The sequence below is a fragment of the Oncorhynchus gorbuscha genome, linkage group LG09, assembly GCF_021184085.1.
Source record: "Oncorhynchus gorbuscha isolate QuinsamMale2020 ecotype Even-year linkage group LG09, OgorEven_v1.0, whole genome shotgun sequence".
NCBI lineage: Eukaryota > Metazoa > Chordata > Actinopteri > Salmoniformes > Salmonidae > Oncorhynchus > Oncorhynchus gorbuscha.
Window position 1 is genome coordinate 71,355,271 of NC_060181.1, and position 22,669 is coordinate 71,377,939.

At 47.1% G+C, this 22,669-nt stretch overlaps 1 protein-coding gene across 2 annotated transcripts in view; it reads left to right on the plus strand.

Annotated features, from left to right (window-relative positions):
* The window catches only part of LOC124044010 (receptor tyrosine-protein kinase erbB-4-like), a 624,844-nt gene that overhangs the window by 524,364 nt on the left and 77,811 nt on the right, over window positions 1-22,669 (plus strand). Inside the window, exon 20 of one of the 2 annotated variants that reach the window (XM_046363297.1) lies at window positions 20,102-20,287. In XM_046363297.1, coding sequence (XP_046219253.1) covers window positions 20,102-20,287 — 186 coding nt within the window. The remainder of the gene's footprint in view (window positions 1-20,101; window positions 20,288-22,669) is intronic. The other variant, XM_046363298.1, reaches the window with a different exon arrangement.

A 22,669-nucleotide genomic window follows, 5' to 3' on the forward strand; every position in this document is an offset into this window, starting at 1 on the left:
ACACGTAGACGACACACGTAGAAGACACAAGTAGACGACAAATGTAGAAGACACACGTACACAACAAACATTTAAGACACACGTAGACGCCACACGTAGAAGACACACGTAGACGACACACGTAGACGACACAAGTAGACGACACACGTAGGCGACACACGTAGACGACAAACGTTTAAGACACACGTAGACGACACACGTAGAAGACACACGTAGACGACACACGTAGACGACACACGTAGAAGACACACGTAGAAGACCCACGTAGAAGACACACGTATATGACACGCAGACGACACACGTAGACGACACACGTAGAAGACACACGTAGAAGACACACGTAGAAGTCACACGTAGAAGTCACACGTAGAAGACACACGTAGAAGACACACGTAGAAGACACACGTATATGACACACGCAGACGACACACGTAGACGACACACGTAGAAGACACACGTAGAAGACACACGTAGAAGTCACACGTAGAAGTCACACGTAGAAGACACACGTAGAAGACACACGTTTAAGACACACGTTTAAGACACACGTTTAAGACACAATTAGACGACACAAGTAGACGACACACGTAGACGACACACGTAGACGACACACGTAGAAGACACACGTATACGACACACGTAGAAGACACACGTAGAAGACACACGTAGAAGACACACGTAGAAGACACACGTATACGACACACGTAGACGACACACGTAGACGACACACGTATACGACACACGTAGAAGACACACGTAGAAGACACACGTATACGACACACGTAGAAGACACACGTAGAAGACACACGTATACGACACACGTAGAAGACACACGTATACGACACACGTATACGACACAAGTATACGACACACGTAGAAGACACACGTAGAAGACACACGTATACGACACACGTAGAAGACACACGTATACGACACACGTAGACGACACACGTAGACGTCACACGTAGACGACACACGTAGACGACACACGTATACGACACACGTAGAAGACACACGTAAAAGACACACATAGAAGAGACACGTAGACGACACACATAGAAGACACGCGTAGAAGACACGCGTAGAAGACACGCGTAGAAGAGACACGTAGACGACAAATGTAGAAGACACGCGTAGACGACACACGTAGACGACACACGTAGACGACACACGTAGAAGACACACGTAGAAGACACACGTAGACGACACAAGTAGACGACACAAGTAGACGACACACGTAGACGACACACGTAGACGACACACGTAGAAGACACACGTATACGACACACGTATACGACACACGTATACGACACACGCAGACGACACACGTAGAAGACACACGTAGAAGACACACGTAGACGACACAAGTAGACGACACAAGTAGACGACACACGTAGACGACACACGTAGACGACACACGTAGACGACACACGTAGACGACACACGTAGACGACACACGTATACGTCACACGTATACGACACACGTAGAAGACACACGTATACGACACACGTAGACGACACACGTATACGACACACGTATACGACACACGTAGAAGACACACGTAGAAGACACACGTATACGACACACGTAGAAGACACACGTATACGACACACGTATACGACACACCTAGAAGACACACGTAGAAGACACACGTAGAAGACACACGTATACGACACACGTAGACGACACACGTAGACGTCACACGTAGACGACACACGTAGACGACACACGTATACGACACACGTAGAAGACAAACGTAAAAGACACACATAGAAGAGACACGTAGACGACACACATAGAAGACACGCGTAGAAGACACGCGTAGAAGAGACACGTAGACGACAAATGTAGAAGACACACGTAGACGACACACGTAGACGACACACGTAGACGACACAAGTAGATGACAAATGTAGAAGACACACGTAGACGACACACGTAGACGACACACGTAGAAGACACACGTAGAAGACACACGTAGAAGACACACGTAGACGACACACGTAGACGACACACGTTTAAGACACACGTAGAAGACACACGTAGAAGACACACGTAGAAGACATACGTAGAAGACACGTAGAAAACACACGTAGAAGACACACGTAGACGACACACGTAGAAGACACACGTAGAAAACACACGTAGAAGACACACGTAGAAGACACACGTAGAAGACACACGTAGACGACACACGTAGACGACACACGTATACGACACACGTATAAGACACACGTAGACGACACACGTAGACGACACAAGTAGACAACAAATGTAGAAGAGACACGTAGACGACACAAGTAGACGACAAATGTAGAAGACACACGTAGACGACACACGTAGAAGACACACGTAGACGACACACGTAGAAGACACACGTAGAAGACACACGTAGACGACACACGTAGAAGACACACGTAGAAGACACACGTCGAAGACACACGTAGAAGACACACGTAGACGACACACGTCGAAGACACGCGTAGAAGACACGCGTATACGACACATTTAGAAGACACACGTATACGACACGCATAGAAGATGCGCGTAGAAGAGACACGTAGACGACAAATGTAGAAGACACACGTAGACAACCAACGTAGACGACACACGTAGACGACACACGTAGACGACACACGTAGACAACACACGTAGAAGACACACTTAGACGACACACGTAGACGACACACGTAGAAGACACACGTAGACGACACACGTAGAAGACACACGTAGACGACACAGGTAGAAGACACACGTAGAAGACACACTTAGACGACACACTTAGACGACACACGTAGTTAGACACACGTAGACGACACACGTAGACGACACACGTAAACGACACGTAGACGACACGTAGAAGACACACGTAGACGACACACGTAGACGACACACGTAGCCGACACACGTAGACGACACAGGTAGAAGACACAGGTAGAAGACACACGTAGAAGACACACGTAGAAGACACACGTAGTTAGACACACGTAGACGACACACGTAGACGACACACGTAGACGACACACGTAAACGACACGTAGACGACACGTAGAAGACACACGTAGACGACACACGTAGACGACACAAGTAGCCGACACACGTAGACGACACAGGTAGAAGACACACGTAGAAGACACACGTAGAAGACACACTTAGACGACACATGTAGACGACACAGGTAGAAGACACACGTAGAAGACACGTTTAAGACACAAGTAGACGACACACGTAGAAGACACACGTATACAACACACGTATACGACACACGTAGAAGACCCACGTAGACGACACACGTAGACGACACACGTAGAAGACACACGTAGAAGACACACGTAGAAGACACACGTAGACGTCACATGTAGAAGATACACGTAGAAGACACACGTAGAAGACACACATAGAAGACACACGTATACGACACACGTATACGACACACGTAGGCGACACACGTAGAAGACCCACGTAGACGACACACGTAGACGACACACGTAGACGACACACGTAGACGACACACGTAGACGACACACGTAGACGACACAAGTAGACGACAAATGTAGAAGACACACATAGACGACAAACGTTTAAGACACACGTAGACGACACATGTAGACGACACACGTAGACGACACACGTAGACGACACAAGTAGACGACACAAGTAGAAGACACACGTAGAAGACACACGTAGAAGACACACTTAGACGACACACGTAGTTAGACACACGTAGACGACACACGTAGACGACACACGTAGACGACACACGTAAACGACACGTAGACGACACGTAGAAGACACACGTAGACGACACACGTAGACGACACAAGTAGCCGACACACGTAGACGACACAGGTAGAAGACACACGTAGAAGACACACGTAGAAGACACACTTAGACGACACATGTAGACGACACAGGTAGAAGACACACGTAGAAGACACGTTTAAGACACAAGTAGACGACACACGTAGAAGACACACGTATACAACACACGTATACGACACACGTAGAAGACCCACACAGGTAGAAGACACACGTAGAAGACACACGTAGAAGACACACGTAGAAGACACACGTAGAAGACACACGTAGAAGAGACACGTAGACGACAAATGTAGAAGACACGCGTAGACGACACACGTAGACGACACACGTAGACGACACACGTAGAAGACACACGTAGAAGACACACGTAGACGACACAAGTAGACGACACACGTAGACGACACACGTAGACGACACACGTAGAAGACACACGTAGAAGACACACGTATACGACACACGTATACGACACACGCAGACGACACACGTAGACGACACACGTAGAAGACACACGTAGAAGACACACGTAGACGACACAAGTAGACGACACAAGTAGACGACACACGTAGACGACACACGTAGACGACACACGTAGAAGACACACGTATACGACACACGTATACGACACACGCAGACGACACACCTAGACGACACACGTAGAAGACACACATAGACGACAAACGTTTAAGACACACGTAGACGACACACGTAGACGACACACGTAGACGACACACGTAGACGTCACACGTAGAAGACACACGTAGAAGACACATAGACGACACAAGTAGACGACACAAGTAGACGACACACGTAGAAGACACACGTAGAAGACACACGTAGAAGACACACGTAGAAGACACACGTAGAAGACACACGTATACGACACACGTATAAAACACACGTAGACGACACAAGTAGACGACAAATGTAGAAGACACACGTAGACGACACACGTAGAAGACACACGTAGACGACACACGTAGACGACACACGTAGAAGACACACGTAGAAGACACACGTAGACGACACACGTAGACAACACAAGTAGACGACACACGTAGAAGACACACGTAGACGACACACGTAGAAGACACACGTAGAAGACACACGTATACGACACACGTAGACGACACACGTAGCAGACACACATAGAAGACACACGTAGAAGACACACGTAGAAGACACACGTACACGACACACGTAGACGACACACGTAGAAGACACACGTAGAAGACACACATATACGACACGCATAGAAGATACGCGTAGACGACACACGTAGATGTAACACCATAGAAGACACACGTAGACGACATACGTAGACGACACACGTAGAAGACAGACGTAGAAGACACAAGTAGACGACACACGTAGACGACACAAGTAGACGAAAAACGTAGACGACACACGTAGAAGACACACGTAGACGTAACACCATAGACGACACACGTAGACTACACACGTAGACGACACACGTAGACGACACAAGTAGACGAAAAACCTAGACGAGACACGTAGACGACACACGTAGAAGACACACGTAGACGACACACGTAGAAGACCCACGTAGAAGACACACGTAGACGACACACGTAGACGACACAAGTAGATGAAAATCGTAGACGACACACATAGAAGACACACGTAGAAGACCCACGTAGACGACACATGTAGACGACACACGTAGACGACACACGTAGAAGACACACGTTTAAGACACAAGTAGACGACACACGAGAAGACACACGTATACGACACACGTAAGACCCACGTAGAAGACCCACGTAGACGACACACGTGGAGACGACACACGTAGACGACACACGTAGACGACACACGTTTAAGACACAAGTAGACGACACACGTAGACGACACACGTATACGACACACGTTTAAGACACAAGTAGACGACACACGTAGAAGACCCACGTAGACGACACACGTAGAAGACACACGTAGACGACACACGTAGACGACACACGTAGACGACACACGTATACGACACACGTAGAAGACACACGTAGAAGACACACGTATACGACACACGTAGAAGACACACGTATACGACACACGTATACGACACACGTAGAAGACACACGTAGAAGACACACGTAGAAGACACACGTATACGACACACGTAGACGACACACGTAGACGTCACACGTAGACGACACACGTAGACGACACACGTATACGACACACGTAGAAGACAAACGTAAAAGACACACATAGAAGACACGCGTAGAAGACACGCGTAGAAGAGACACGTAGACGACAAATGTAGAAGACACACGTAGACGACACACGTAGACGACACACGTAGACGACACAAGTAGACGACAAATGTAGAAGACACACGTAGACGACACACGTAGACGACACACGTAGAAGACACACGTAGAAGACACACGTAGAAGACACACGTAGAAGACACACGTAGAAGACACACGTATACGACACACGTAGACGACACACGTATACGACACACGTATAAGACACACGTAGACGACACACGTAGACGACACACGTAGAAGACACACGTAGAAGACACACGTCGAAGACACACGTAGAAGACACACGTAGACGACACACGTCGAAGACACACGTAGAAGACACGCGTATACGACACATTTAGAAGACACACGTATACGACACGCATAGAAGATGCGCGTAGAAGAGACACGTAGACGACAAATGTAGAAGACACACGTAGACAACCAACGTAGACGACACACGTAGACGACACACGTAGACGACACACGTAGACGACACACGTAGAAGACACACTTAGACGACACACGTAGACGACACACGTAGAAGACACACGTAGACGACACACGTAGAAGACACACGTAGACGACACAGGTAGAAGACACACGTAGAAGACACGTAGAAGACACACTTAGACGACACACGTAGTTAGACACACGTAGACGACACACGTAGACGACACACGTAGACGACACACGTAAACGACACGTAGACGACACGTAGAAGACACACGTAGACGACACACGTAGACGACACAAGTAGCCGACACACGTAGACGACACAGGTAGAAGACACACGTAGAAGACACACGTAGAAGACACACTTAGACGACACATGTAGACGACACAGGTAGAAGACACACGTAGAAGACACGTTTAAGACACAAGTAGACGACACACGTAGAAGACACACGTATACAACACACGTATACGACACACGTAGAAGACCCACGTAGACGACACACGTAGACGACACACGTAGAAGACACACGTAGACGTCACATGTAGAAGATACACGTAGAAGACACACGTAGAAGACACACATAGAAGACACACGTATACGACACACGTATACGACACACGTAGAAGACCCACGTAGGCGACACACGTAGACGACACACGTAGACGACACACGTAGACGACACACGTAGACGACACACGTAGACGACACACGTAGACGACACACGTAGACGACACAAGTAGACGACAAATGTAGAAGACACACATAGACGACAAACGTTTAAGACACACGTAGACGACACACGTAGACGACACACGTAGACGACACACGTAGACGACACAAGTAGACGACACAAGTAGACGTCACACGTAGACGTCACACGTAGAAGACACACGTAGAAGACACATAGACGACACAAGTAGACGACACAAGTAGACGACACACGTAGAAGACACACGTAGAAGACACACGTAGAAGACACACGTAGAAGACACACGTATACGACACACGTATAAAACACACGTAGACGACACAAGTAGACGACAAATGTAGAAGACACACGTAGACGACACACGTAGAAGACACACGTAGACGACACACGTAGACGACACACGTAGAAGACACACGTAGAAGACACACGTAGACGACACACGTAGACAACACAAGTAGACGACACACGTAGAAGACACACGTAGACGACACACGTAGAAGACACACGTAGAAGACCACACGTATACGACACACGTAGACGACACACGTAGCAGACACACATAGAAGACACACGTAGAAGACACACGTAGAAGACACACGTACACGACACACGTAGACGACACACGTAGAAGACACACGTAGAAGACACACATATACGACACGCATAGAAGATACGCGTAGACGACACACGTAGATGTAACACCATAGAAGACACACGTAGACGACATACGTAGACGACACACGTAGAAGACAGACGTAGAAGACACAAGTAGACGACACACGTAGACGACACAAGTAGACGAAAAACGTAGACGACACACGTAGAAGACACACGTAGACGTAACACCATAGACGACACACGTAGACTACACACGTAGACGACACACGTAGACGACACAAAGTAGACGAAAAACCTAGACGAGACACGTAGACGACACACGTAGAAGACACACGTAGACGACACACGTAGAAGACCCACGTAGAAGACACACGTAGAAGACGACACACGTAGACGACACAAGTAGATGAAAATCGTAGACGACACACATAGAAGACACACGTAGAAGACCCACGTAGACGACACACGTAGACGACACACGTAGACGACACACGTAGAAGACACACGTTTAAGACACAAGTAGACGACACACGTAGAAGACACACGTATACGACACACGTAGAAGACCCACGTAGAAGACCCACGTAGACGACACACGTAGACGACACACGTAGACGACACACGTTTAAGACACAAGTAGACGACACACGTAGAAGACCCACGTATACGACACAAGTAGACGACACACATAGACGACACACGTAGAAGACACACGTAGAAGACACGTAGACGACACACGTAGATGACACACGTAGAAGACACACGTAGACGACACACGTAGACGACACAAGTAGACGACAAATGTAGAAGACACACATAGACGACAAACGTTTAAGACACACGTAGACGACACATGTAGAAGACACACGTAGACGACACACGTAGACAACACAAGTAGACGACACAAGTAGACGACACACGTAGACGTCACACGTAGAAGACACACGTAGAAGACACACGTAGAAGACACACGTAGAAGACACACGTATACGACACACGTATAAAACACACGTAGACGACACACGTAGACGACACAAGTAGACGACAAATGTAGAAGACACACGTAGACGACACACGTAGAAGACACACGTAGACGACACACGTAGACGACACACGTAGAAGACACACGTAGACGACACACGTAGACGACACAAGTAGACGACACAAGTAGACGACACACGTAGCAGACATACGTAAAAGACACACGTAGAAGACACACGTAGAAGACACACGTAGACGACACACGTAGCAGACACACGTAGAAGACACACGTAGAAGACACACGTAGAAGACACACGTAGACGACACATGTAGAAGACACACGTAGAAGACAGACGTAGACGACACACGTAGAAGACACACATATACGACACGCATAGAAGATACGCGTAGACGACACACGTAGACGACACACGTAGAAGACACACGTATACGACACACGTATACGACACACGCAGACGACACAAGTAGACGACACACGTAGAAGACACACGTAGAAGACACACGTAGACAACACAAGTAGACGACACAAGTAGACGACACACGTAGACGACACACGTAGACGACACACGTAGAAGACACACGTATACGACACACGTATACGACACACGCAGACGACACACCTAGACGACACACGTAGAAGACACACGTAGAAGACACACGTAGACGACACACGTAGAAGTCACACGTAGAAGACACACGTAGAAGACACACGTTTAAGACACACGTTTAAGACACACGTTTAAGACACAATTAGACGACACAAGTAGACGACACAAGTAGACGACACACGTAGACGACACACGTAGACGACACACGTAGACGACACACGTAGATGACACACGTAGACGACACACGTATACGACACACGTAGAAGACACACGTAGAAGACACACGTAGAAGACACACGTATACGACACACGTAGACGACACACGTAGACGACACACGTATACGACACACGTAGAAGACACACGTAGAAGACACACGTATACGACACACGTATACGACACACGTATACAACACACGTAGAAGACACACGTAGAAGACACACGTATACGACACACGTATACGACACACGTAGACGACACACGTAGACGTCACACGTAGACGACACACGTAGACGACACACGTATACGACACACGTAGAAGACAAACGTAAAAGACACACATAGAAGAGACACGTAGACGACACACATAGAAGACACGCGTAGAAGACACGCGTAGAAGAGACACGTAGACGACAAATGTAGAAGACACACGTAGACGACACATGTAGACGACACACGTAGACGACACAAGTAGACGACAAATGTAGAAGACACACGTAGACGACACACGTAGACGACACACGTAGAAGACACACGTAGAAGACACACGTAGAAGACACACGTAGAAGACACACGTAGACGACACACGTAGACGACACACGTTTAAGACACACGTAGAAGACACACGTAGAAGACACACGTAGAAGACATACGTAGAAGACACACGTAGACGTCACACGTAGACGACACACGTAGACGACACACGTAGACGACACACGTAGACGACACACGTAGAAGACACACGTAGAAGACACACGTAGAAGACACACGTAGAAGACACACGTATACGACACACGTAGACGACACACGTATACGACACACGTATAAGACACACGTAGACGACACACGTAGATGACACAAGTAGACGACAAATGTAGAAGACACACGTAGACGACACACGTAGAAGACACACGTAGACGACACACGTAGAAGACACACGTAGACGACACACGTAGAAGACACACGTAGAAGACACACGTCGAAGACACACGTCGAAGACACACGTAGACGACACACGTCGAAGACACACGTAGAAGACACGCGTATACGACACATTTAGAAGACACACGTATACGACACGCATAGAAGATGCGCGTAGAAGAGACACGTAGACGACAAATGTAGAAGACACACGTAGACAACCAACGTAGACGACACACGTAGACGACACACTTAGACGACACACGTAGAAGACACACTTAGACGACACACGTAGACGACACACGTAGAAGACACACGTAGACGACACACGTAGAAGACACACGTAGACGACACAGGTAGAAGACACACGTAGAAGACACACGTAGAAGACACACGTAGACGACACACGTAGACGACACACGTAGACGACACACGTAGACGACACGTAGACGACACGTAGAAGACACAAGTAGACGACACACGTAGACGACACAAGTAGCCGACACACGTAGACGACACAGGTAGAAGACACACGTAGTAGACACACGTAGAAGACACACTTAGACGACACATGTAGACAACACAGGTAGAAGACACACGTAGAAGACACGTTTAAGACACAAGTAGACGACACACGTAGAAGACACACGTATACAACACACGTATACGACACACGTAGAAGACCCACGTAGACGACACACGTAGACGACACACGTAGAAGACACACGTAGAAGACACACGTAGAAGACACACGTAGACGTCACATGTAGAAGATACACGTAGAAGACACACGTAGAAGACACACATAGAAGACACACGTATACGACACACGTATACGACACACGTAGGCGACACACGTAGAAGACCCACGTAGACGACACACGTAGACGACACACGTAGACGACACACGTAGACGACACACGTAGACGACACACGTAGACGACACACGTAGACGACACACGTAGACGACACAAGTAGACGACAAATGTAGAAGACACACATAGACGACAAACGTTTAAGACACACGTAGACGACACACGTAGACGACACACGTAGACGACACACGTAGACGACACAAGTAGACGACACAAGTAGACGACACACGTAGACGTCACACGTAGAAGACACACGTAGAAGACACATAGACGACACAAGTAGACGACACAAGTAGACGACACACGTAGAAGACACACGTAGAAGACACACGTAGAAGACACACGTAGAAGACACACGTATACGACACACGTATAAAACACACGTAGACGACACAAGTAGACGACAAATGTAGAAGACACACGTAGACGACACACGTAGAAGACACACGTAGACGACACACGTAGACGACACACGTAGAAGACACACGTAGAAGACACACGTAGACGACACACGTAGACAACACAAGTAGACGACACACGTAGAAGACACACGTAGACGACACACGTAGAAGACACACGTAGAAGACCACACGTATACGACACACGTAGACGACACACGTAGCAGACACACATAGAAGACACACGTAGAAGACACACGTAGAAGACACACGTATACGACACACGTATACGACACACGTAGACGACACATGTAGAAGACACACGTAGAAGACACACATATACGACACGCATAGAAGATACGCGTAGACGACACACGTAGATGTAACACCATAGAAGACACACGTAGACGACATACGTAGACGACACACGTAGAAGACAGACGTAGAAGACACAAGTAGACGACACACGTAGACGACACAAGTAGACGAAAAACGTAGACGACACACGTAGAAGACACACGTAGACGTAACACCATAGACGACACACGTAGACTACACACGTAGACGACACACGTAGACGACACAAGTAGACGAAAAACCTAGACGAGACACGTAGACGACACACGTAGAAGACACACGTAGACGACACACGTAGAAGACCCACGTAGAAGACACACGTAGACGACACACGTAGACGACACAAGTAGATGAAAATCGTAGACGACACACATAGAAGACACACGTAGAAGACCCACGTAGACGACACACGTAGACGACACACGTAGACGACACACGTAGAAGACACACGTTTAAGACACAAGTAGACGACACACGTAGAAGACACACGTATACGACACACGTAGAAGACCCACGTAGAAGACCCACGTAGACGACACACGTAGACGACACACGTAGACGACACACGTAGACGACACACGTTTAAGACACAAGTAGACGACACACGTAGACGACACACGTAGACGACACACGTTTAAGACACAAGTAGACGACACACGTAGAAGACCCACGTAGACGACACACGTAGAAGACACACGTAGACGACACACGTAGAAGACACACGTAGAAGACACACGTAGACGTCACATGTAGAAGACACACGTAGAAGACACACGTAGAAGACACACATAGAAGACACACGTATACGACACACGTATACGACACACGTATACAACACACGTAGACGACACACGTAGAAGACCCACGTAGACGACACAAGTAGACGACACACATAGACGACACACGTAGAAGACACACGTAGAAGACACGTAGACGACACACGTAGATGACACACGTAGAAGACACACGTAGACGACACACGTAGACGACACAAGTAGACGACAAATGTAGAAGACACACATAGACGACAAACGTTTAAGACACACGTAGACAACACACGTAGAAGACACACGTAGACGACACACGTAGACAACACAAGTAGACGACACAAGTAGACGACACACGTAGACGTCACACGTAGAAGACACACGTAGAAGACACACGTAGAAGACACACGTAGAAGACACACGTATACGACACACGTATAAAACACACGTAGACGACACACGTAGACGACACAAGTAGACGACAAATGTAGAAGACACACGTAGACGACACACGTAGAAGACACACGTAGACAACACACGTAGACGACACACGTAGAAGACACACGTAGACGACACACGTAGACGACACAAGTAGACGACACAAGTAGACGACACACGTAGCAGACACACGTAAAAGACACACGTAGAAGACACACGTAGAAGACACACGTAGACGACACACGTAGCAGACACACGTAGAAGACACACGTAGAAGACACACGTATACGACACACGTAGACGACACATGTAGAAGACACACGTAGAAGACAGACGTAGACGACACACGTAGAAGACAGACATAGAAGACACAAGTAGACGACACACGTAGACGACACACATAGAAGACACACGTATACGACACACGTATACGACACACGTATACAACACACGTAGACGACACACGTAGAAGACCCACGTAGACGACACAAGTAGACGACACACATAGACGACACACGTAGAAGACACACGTAGAAGACACGTAGACGACACACGTAGATGACACACGTAGAAGACACACGTAGACGACACACGTAGACGACACAAGTAGACGACAAATGTAGAAGACACACATAGACGACAAACGTTTAAGACACACGTAGACAACACACGTAGAAGACACACGTAGACGACACACGTAGACAACACAAGTAGACGACACAAGTAGACGACACACGTAGACGTCACACGTAGAAGACACACGTAGAAGACACACGTAGAAGACACACGTAGAAGACACACGTATACGACACACGTATAAAACACACGTAGACGACACACGTAGACGACACAAGTAGACGACAAATGTAGAAGACACACGTAGACGACACACGTAGAAGACACACGTAGACAACACACGTAGACGACACACGTAGAAGACACACGTAGACGACACACGTAGACGACACAAGTAGACGACACAAGTAGACGACACACGTAGCAGACACACGTAAAAGACACACGTAGAAGACACACGTAGAAGACACACGTAGACGACACACGTAGCAGACACACGTAGAAGACACACGTAGAAGACACACGTATACGACACACGTAGACGACACATGTAGAAGACACACGTAGAAGACAGACGTAGACGACACACGTAGAAGACAGACATAGAAGACACAAGTAGACGACACACGTAGACGACACAAGTAGACGAAAAACGTAGACGACACACGTAGAAAACACACGTAGACGTAACACCATAGACGACACACGTAGACTACACACGTAGACGACACACGTAGACGACACACGTAGACGACACACGTAGACGACACAAGTAGACGACAAACCTAGACGAGACACGTAGACGACACACGTAGAAGACACACGTAGACGACACACGTAGAAGTCCCACGTAGAAGACACACGTAGACGACACAAGTAGATGAAAATCGTAGATGACACACATAGAAGACACACGTAGACGTAACACCATAGAAGACACACGTAGACGACACATGTAGACGACAAATGTAGACGACACACGTAGACGACACAAGTAGACGACAGATGTAGACGACACACGTAGACGACACACGTAGACGACACACGTAGACGACACACGTAGATGACACACGTAGAAGACACACGTAGACGACACACGTAGACGACACACGTAGACGACACACGTAGAAGACACACGTAGACGACAAATGTAGAAGACACACGTAGAAGACACACGTAGAAGACACACGTAGACGACACACGTAGACGACACAAGTAGACGACAAATGTAGAAGACACACATAGACGACAAACGTTTAAGACACACGTAGACGACACACGTAGAAGACACACGTAGACGACACACGTAGACAACACAAGTAGACGACACAAGTAGACGACACAAGTAGACGACACACGTAGACGTCACACGTAGAAGACACACGTAGAAGACACACGTAGAAGACACACGTATACGACACACGTATAAAACACACGTATAAAACACACGTAGACGACACACGTAGACGACAAATGTAGAAGACACACGTAGAAGACACACGTAGACGACACACGTAGACGACACACGTAGACGACACACGTAGAAGACACACGTAGACGACACACGTAGACGACACACGTAGACGACACACGTAGACGACACACGTAGAAGACACACGTAGAAGACACACGTAGAAGACACACGTAGAAGACACACGTATACGACACACGTAGAAGACACACGTAGAAGACACACGTATACGACACACGTAGACGACACACGTAGACGACACACGTAGAAGACAGACGTATACGACACACGTAGAAGACACACGTAGAAGACACACGTAGAAGACACACATATACGACACGCATAGAAGATACGCGTAGACGACACACGTAGACGTAACACCATAGAAGACACACGTAGACGACATACGTAGACGACACACGTAGAAGACAGACGTAGAAGACACAAGTAGACGACACACGTAGACGACACAAGTAGACGAAAAACGTAGACGACACACGTAGAAAACACACGTAGACGACACACGTAGACGACACAAGTAGACGACAAACCTAGACGAGACACGTAGACGACACACGTAGAAGACACACGTAGACGACACACGTAGAAGACCCACGTAGAAGACACACGTAGACGACACACGTAGAAGACACACGTAGAAGACACGTAGACGACACACGTAGATGACACACGTAGAAGACACACGTAGACGACACACGTAGACGACACAAGTAGACGACAAATGTAGAAGACACACATAGACGACAAACGTTTAAGACACACGTAGACGACACACGTAGAAGACACACGTAGACGACACACGTAGACAACACAAGTAGACGACACAAGTAGACGACACACGTAGACGTCACACGTAGAAGACACACGTAGAAGACACACGTAGAAGACACACGTAGAAGACACACGTATACGACACACGTAGACGACACACGTAGACGACACAAGTAGACGACAAATGTAGAAGACACACGTAGACGACACACGTAGAAGACACACGTAGACAACACACGTAGACGACACACGTAGAAGACACACGTAGACGACACACGTAGACGACACAAGTAGACGACACAAGTAGACGACACACGTAGCAGACACACGTAAAAGACACACGTAGAAGACACACGTAGAAGACACACGTAGACGACACACGTAGCAGACACACGTAGAAGACACACGTAGAAGACACACGTATGCGATACACGTAGACGACACATGTAGAAGACACACGTAGAAGACAGACGTAGACGACACACGTAGAAGACACACATATACGACACGCATAGAAGATACGCGTAGACGACACACGTAGACGTAACACCATAGAAGACACACGTAGACGACATACGTAGATGACACACGTAGAAGACAGACGTAGAAGACACAAGTAGACGACACACGTAGACGACACAAGTAGACGAAAAACGTAGACGACACACGTAGAAAACACACGTAGACGTAACACCATAGACGACACACGTAGACGACACACGTAGACGACACACGTAGACGACACAAGTAGACGACAAACCTAGACGAGACACGTAGACGACACACGTAGAAGACACACGTAGACGACACACGTAGAAGACCCACGTAGAAGACACACGTAGACGACACAAGTAGATGAAAATCGTAGACGACACACATAGAAGACACACGTAGACGTAACACCATAGAAGACACATGTAGACGACACATGTAGACGACAAATGTAGACGACACACGTAGACGACACAAGTAGACGACAGATGTAGACGACACACGTAGACGACACACGTAGAAGACACACGTAGAAGACACACGTAGACGACAAATGTAGAAGACACACGTAGAAGACACACGTAGAAGACACACATAGAAGACACACGTAGACGACACACGTAGACGACACAAGTAGACGACAAATGTAGAAGACACACATAGACGACAAACGTTTAAGACACACGTAGACGACACACGTAGAAGACACACGTAGACGACACACGTAGACAACACAAGTAGACGACACAAGTAGACGACACACGTAGACGTCACACGTAGAAGACACACGTAGAAGACACACGTAGAAGACACACGTAGAAGACACACGTATACGACACACGTATAAAACACACGTATAAAACACACGTAGACGACACACGTAGACGACAAATGTAGAAGACACACGTAGACGACACACGTAGAAGACACACGTAGACGACACACGTAGACGACACACGTAGAAGACACACGTAGACGACACACGTAGAAGACACACGTAGACGACACACGTAGACGACACACGTAGACGACACACGTAGACGACACAAGTAGACGACACACGTAGAAGACACACGTAGAAGACACACGTAGAAGACACACGTAGAAGACACACGTATACGACACACGTATACGACACACGTATACGACACACGTAGAAGACACACGTATACGACACACGTATACGACACACGTAGACGACACACGTAGACGACACACGTAGAAGACAGACGTATACGACACACGTAGAAGACACACGTAGAAGACACACATATACGACACGCATAGAAGACACACGTAGACGACACACGTAGACGACACAAGTAGACGAAAATCGTAGACGACACACATAGAAGACACACGTAGACGTAACACCATAGAAGACACACGTAGACGACACATGTAGATGACAAATGTAGACGACACACGTAGACGACACAAGTAGACGACAGACGTAGACGACACACGTAGACGACACACGTAGAAGACACACGTAGACGACACACGTAGATGACACACGTAGACGACACACGTAGACGACACACGTAGACGACACACGTAGACGACACACGTAGAAGACACACGTAGACGACAAATGTAGAAGACACACGTAGAAGACACACGTAGAAGACACACGTAGAAGACACACGTAGAAGACACACGTAGACGACACACGTAGACGACACACGTAGACGACACACGTAGACGACACACGTATACGACACACGTAGAAGACACACGTAGACGACACACGTAGACGACACACAAAGAAGACACGCGTAGAAGAGACACGTAGACGGCAAATGTAGAAGAGACACGTAGACAACACACGTAGACGACACACGTAGACGACACAAGTAGACGACAAATGTAGAAGACACACGTAGACGACACACGTTTAAGACACACGTAGTCACACACTGATAAACAACGGAATCCACACAGTGGAACGCTCACACTCATCAATGCAAACAGTAATAGCCCACTACTGCGCATGCTAATATGTAGCATTAGCTTAGCAGTTAGCAGTTCTCAGTCGTCGCATCATCGTGAACAAGATCATGTTGTCACTATACACATAACAAATTCAGAGCTATCAATATATAATGCTTGTGGGAATATGTTCAAGTATGTGTGTGTTTGTTTTGTGTTTGTGCATGCTTTTGTCAAGTGTGTTTTTCTATTCTAAGCCTATGCTGTAGAATTATAGCTCCCCCCAGTACACACAGTCACACACAAAAATGATAGATGAACCTTTTTACCATGTAGATTTACAGGGGAGAAAGCTGTTATACAGGCAGGCTCAGTTAAAAGCAGACCGAGTGGCCCTTCTCTCCCCTTCTCTGCCCTTCTCTCCCTCTGACAATGGCCCTGATTTAAGATCGTGGAGATGTAGGGCCTAAGATTGTAATAGATCTGCAGCTGATAACTAAGGACTGGATTATTCAAGTGCAGTGAAGCAGTGATCATAAATCCAACCTGTGTCTCAAACTGCACCCTATGCCCTGTGTGGTGCACTACTTCCTTTTTTTTACCAAAGCCCTGTGGGTTTCCATATGGGCCCTGGTCAAAGGTAGTGCACCATATAGGGAAAAGGGTGCCATTTGGCCTGCAGTCCCAACTCTCTCTCTGAGCCGTATGCACTATACTATACTTTCCTGCCTGCTCTCCCTGTATAACACCATTACTGTCATGGGATACAACGTGGCAATAGCCTGGTTGAATTTATGTTGTCTTTGTGTGTGGGGTTGTGATGAAGTTGGCTGTACTGCTGGTGGCTGTGAGTGCTAGTGTGTACGTATCTTGTGAATTGGGGGATTAAATGTTGATATCTTTCTTGCTCGTACTTGTGCTGCTCATCAGTTAAACCAAATGGAATAATGCATGATTTGAACGAACGCAAAGGACATTTCAGTCCTTATACAGCCCCGATAAGACATCCCTTACCCCCTGACGTATAGCAGTGTATGTGGGCAGCAGGTAGCGTAGCGGATAGAGTGCTGGGCCAGTAACCGAAAGGATGCGATGGTTCGAATCTCCGACCCGACGAGATGAAAAATCTGTCGATCTGCTCTTGAGCAAGGCACTTAACCCTAATTGCTCCAGGGATGCCGTCAATAATGGCTGATCCCTGGCCGTGACCCCACTCTCTGAAGGTGTCTCACAGATATGCAAAAAACACACTTCCATTTCACAGCACACACTTGTACATATGTGAGACAGGACAAATATAGGCACCCCCTATGGTTCAAATGTATTAGAATATATGGTCTCCCTGTGTGCCTGAGTCCCTGTGTGTGTTCCCCAGGAGGCTCTGATCATGGCTAGCATGGAGCACCCCCACCTGGTCCGTCTCCTGGGGGTCTGCCTGAGCCCCACCATCCAGCTGGTCACCCAGCTCATGCCCCACGGCTGTCTGCTCGACTACGTCCATGAACACAAGGACAACATCGGCTCCCAGCTGTTGCTCAACTGGTGTGTTCAGATCGCCAAGGTAGGACTCACCTGTTAAGGTTAAAACTTGTATGGGGGTTCGAGCACCATCAGCCACTTTCTGTCTGTGCCCCTGTTTCATAGGTATCTACTACTATACAAACCCACTGTGACTGTTCTGTCATTCAAATGATCAAATACGAAAAGGTGATAAGAAGGTCAAACATATCGCTATGGAATATCCATTTACCATTATATGCATGTTTGAGGGAGTTTTGAAATCCCTCTCGCAGCCTTTACAGTAACCGTCACCCCACTGTGTTGCAATGGAGTCTGGGTATACACTGAGTATACAAAACACTATGAACACCTGCACTCTCTCTCTCTGGGTATACACTGAGTATACAAAACACTATGAACACCTGCACTCTCTCTCTGGGTATACACTGAGTATACAAAACATTATGAACACCTGCACTCTCTCACTCTCTCTCTCTCTGGGTATACACTGAGTATACAAAACACTATGAACACCTGCACTCTCTCACTCTCTCTCTCTCTCTGGGTATACACTGAGTATACAAAACACTATGAACACCTACACTCTCTCACTCTCTCTCTGTGGGTATACACTGAGTATACAAAACACTATGAACACCTGCACTCTCTCTCTCTGGGTATACACTGAGTATACAAAACACTATGAACACCTGCACTCTCTCACTCTCTCTCTCTGTGGGTATACACTGAGTATACAAAACACTATGAACACCTGCACTCTCTCTCTCTCTGGGTATACACTGAGTATACAAAACACTATGAACACCTGCACTCTCTCACTCTCTCTCTCTCTGGGTATACACTGAGTATACAAAACACTATGAACACCTGCACTCTCTCACTCTCTCTCTCTCTGTGGGTATACACTGAGTATACAAAACACTATGAACACCTGCACTCTCTCTCTCTCTCTCTGGGTATACACTGATTATACAAAACACTATGAACACCTGCACTCTCTCACTCTCTCTCTCTGGGTATACACTGAGTATACAAAACACTATGAACACCTACACTCTCTCACTCTCTCTCTCTGGGTATACACTGAGTATACAAAACACTATGAACACCTGCACTCTCTCACTCTCTCTCTCTGAGTATACAAAACACTATGAACACCTACACTCTCTCACTCTCTCTCTCTCTGGGTATACACTGAGTATACAAAACACTATGAACACCTGCACTCTCTCACTCTCTCTCTCTCTGGGTATACACTGAGTATACAAAACACTATGAACACCTACACTCTCTCACTCTCTCTCTCTCTGGGTATACACTGAGTATACAAAACACTATGAACACCTGCACTCTCTCACTCTCTCTCTCTGGGTATACAAAACACTATGAACACCTACACTCTCTCACTCTCTCTCTCTCTGGGTATACACTGAGTATACAAAACACTATGAACACCTACACTCTCTCACTCTCTCTCTCTCTCTGGGTATACACTGAGTATACAAAACACTATGAACACCTGCACTCTCTCACTCTCTCTCTCTCTGGGTATACACTGAGTATACAAAACACTATGAACACCTGCACTCTCTCACTCTCTCTCTCTGGGTATACACTGAGTATACAAAACACTATGAACACCTGCACTCTCACTCTCTCTCTCTCTGGGTATACACTGAGTATACAAAACACTATGAACACTTGCACTCTCTCACTCTCTCTCTCTCTGGGTATACACTGAGTATACAAAACACTATGAACACCTACACTCTCTCACTCTCTCTCTCTCTGGGTATACACTGAGTATACAAAACACTATGAACACCTACACTCTCTCACTCTCTCTCTCTCTGGGTATACACTGAGTATACAAAACACTATGAACACCTACACTCTCTCACTCTCTCTCTCTGGGTATACACTGAGTATACAAAACACTATGAACACCTGCACTCTCTCACTCTCTCTCTCTCTGGGTATACACTGAGTATACAAAACACTATGAACACTTGCACTCTCTCACTCTCTCTCTCTCTGGGTATACACTGAGTATACAAAACACTATGAACACCTGCACTCTCTCACTCTCTCTCTCTCTCTGGGTATACACTGAGTATACAAAACACTATGAACACCTGCACTCTCTCACTCTCTCTCTCTCTCTGGGTATACACTGAGTATACAAAACACTATGAACACCTACACTCTCTCACTCTCTCTCTCTCTGGGTATACACTGAGTATACAAAACACTATGAACACCTACACTCTCTCACTCTCTCTCTCTCTGGGTATACACTGAGTATACAAAACACTATGAACACCTACACTCTCTCACTCTCTCTCTGGGTATACACTGAGTATACAAAACACTATGAACACCTGCACTCTCTCACTCTCTCTCTCTGAGTATACAAAACACT